Genomic DNA, 2,500 nt, shown 5'->3' on the forward strand with positions numbered 1-2,500 from the left:
TCGTTCTCTTCATTATTTTCGTCATCTTCATCTGTTGTCCTTTTCGTCATTTTCATTTACATTTTTTTCTCCTTTTCTTCACTGATGTCATCACCTTTTTTCCTCCTTATTGTCATCTTCCTTCGTTCTCTCCTTCATCTCCATCATCATCGTCTTTCTTCTTTTTTCTTTCTTCTTTCTCTCTTCTCTTTGTCCTCACTTCCATCCTTCCTTCTTTCTTTTCTTCACTGTCATAATCTCCATCACCTTCCCATCTTTTTTTTTTTTTCCTTTATCTTCATTTTTCCTCCTTCTCTTCTTCTCCGTCTTCCTCGTTTGTCTCCCTTTTGTATTATCTATTTTCCTCATCTCCATCCTCCCTTCTTCACCATCATCATCTCCATCATCTTCATCATCTCTTATTTCCTTTTCATCTTCATCTTTCCTCCTTCTCTTCTTCACTATCTTCCCCATCTCTTTTCCCTTTCTTTTCTATCTATTCGTCATCTGCATCCTCCCTCTTTTCTCTTCTTCCCCATCATCATCTCCATCGCCCTTCCCCCATTCTCTATCTCACCATCATCTCCATAAAACTCCCATCTCTTCTCACCCTTTATCTTCAACCTGTATCTTCACAAACCCTAATTTTTCTTCATTTTCTTCTTCTTCGCCTCCTTCAGGTACAGTGAACGAAGCCGGAGTCGCGCAGAGGGCGTACGAATTCAACAACCCCCTACGCCTTCTCCAGCTCCCAACGGCCACCACCTCGACGCAGTGAGTCACGCCTTCTGCAGTATTCATGAGGCGTTCGATTCAGTTCGTTCGTGGCTTCGAATTCGGAGTATATGGAGTTATTGTTTAATGTTCTTAGTTGTTGTTTTCTTCAACTTAAGGAAGACAAGTACTGATTATAACGTTATGTTAGGGTGTTCTCTTTTTTTCTTTCTCTATTTTTATTTCCCTCTCCATCTATCTACCTATTTATCTATCTACACTACTGTGTCCCAGGCCCTCATGGTCCGCGATGACCGTGGAAGGCGAGGGCGCTGTCCTGCACACCATCAAACCCGCGGAGGATGGGTCAGGAGAGGTCGTCCTCCGGCTCTTCGAGTGTCACGGCAGCAAGAGTAAAGTGAAGTACGTCTCACTTGACAGTTTATTGTTGTTCTTATTGTTTTCTTTTTTCTTTCTTCTTCTTCTTTTTTTTCATTCTACTTTTTACACACCGCGAAACGTATTGAATGTCCGATTCGCTGGTATAGTATATTTAAATGTCCCTGTTTATATATAAATCTGGTTGAATATACCGTGAACGTAATTCAAAGGCCATTGTGTTGTAATTATTGCAATAAAAGCATCACAGGAAGTGCTATTTGAACTTGATTAGATACGTGGGAAAGGTTAATTAGTCTGATATCAAAATATTTTTTCATGATATACTCAAAAAAATCAATGTAGATTTTCAGTTAAAACAGAGGGTAACATGTTTCATGAAGAGGGAAAATGTACGTTTTGATTAATTTAGTAATGATATATATGCGGCATTTTCTTTTTTTCTTTTTCTTTTCTATTCATAATCTTAACTAAATAACATCTGTCCCGACAGCTATATATATTCTTCCCATTATCTGTATCTTCACTTTTGTCTATTTTGTTTCTCTCTCTCTCTCTCTCTCTCTCTCTCTCTCTCTCTCTCTCTCTCTCTCTCTCTCTCTCTCTCTCTCTCTCTCTCTCTCTCTCTCTCTCTTTCTATCTGTCTATCCATCTACGTCTCTATCTGTCTGTCTGCCTTTCTGTATATCTATCCCCCTGTACATCCAGCCAGCCAGCCACGTATCTCTCACTCCCTATCCTCCTTTCCACCTACAGGCTCCACACCTCGCTGCCTATCACGGACGTACACAACTGTAACGGAATGGAAGTCAAAGGATCGCAGGCAGCGTTTTCGAAAGAAGGAGAGGAAACCACCATTTCTCTCTCCCTCTCTCCCTTCTCCATCATCGCTCTGAGACTCTCCTTCTAGATGGAGTGATGGAGGCGTTGGGTCTGGTTACGATGGGTTCCCGTTTTTTTTTTTTTTTTTTTTTTTTTTGAGGGGGGGGGGGGGGACTTGTTCCTTTCCGTTTTTCTTCTTCTTCTTCTTCTTCTTCTTTTTCTGCTTCTTTGTTAGGCGTTATTTTCCTTATTCCATTTTTTCTTGTTCTTTTGTGTGGAGTCGTTTTCTGTTTCTTTGTTGTGGGTTCGTTTTCTAGTATTTCATTGATGGGCGACGTTTTCTATTCATTCTTTGTCTGGCGTCGTTTTCTGTTGCGAGGAGGAAAAAAAATATAATGATATGCCTTTGTTGTTTCCGAAACTGTTTAATACTGAGTTGACTTTGCTTTGTCGTTATACGAACTCTTGTAACGATATGATTCGCCTTTGTTACTGCTGTAAAATGTGTTATTTGCTTGCCTTTGTTACTGTTGTGGCTGTTGCTTTCGCTGTTATAGAAACACGTCGAACGTTATGAATTATTTCT

The 2,500-nt window shown here is 40.2% G+C and overlaps 1 protein-coding gene across 1 annotated transcript in view; it reads left to right on the forward strand.

Annotated features, from left to right (window-relative positions):
- Window positions 1-2,056, forward strand: part of LOC125036702 (alpha-mannosidase 2C1-like) — a 16,395-nt gene extending 14,339 nt beyond the window's left edge. The window contains exons 13-15 of the mRNA XM_047629523.1: window positions 660-753; window positions 988-1,116; window positions 1,849-2,056. Coding sequence (XP_047485479.1) covers window positions 660-753; window positions 988-1,116; window positions 1,849-2,002 — 377 coding nt within the window. The 3' untranslated portion in view covers window positions 2,003-2,056. The remainder of the gene's footprint in view (window positions 1-659; window positions 754-987; window positions 1,117-1,848) is intronic.
- The last annotated feature ends 444 nt before the right edge of the window (window positions 2,057-2,500 follow it).

This window comes from Penaeus chinensis, chromosome 21 (genome assembly GCF_019202785.1).
Source record: "Penaeus chinensis breed Huanghai No. 1 chromosome 21, ASM1920278v2, whole genome shotgun sequence".
In the NCBI taxonomy this organism is placed as follows: domain Eukaryota; kingdom Metazoa; phylum Arthropoda; class Malacostraca; order Decapoda; family Penaeidae; genus Penaeus; species Penaeus chinensis.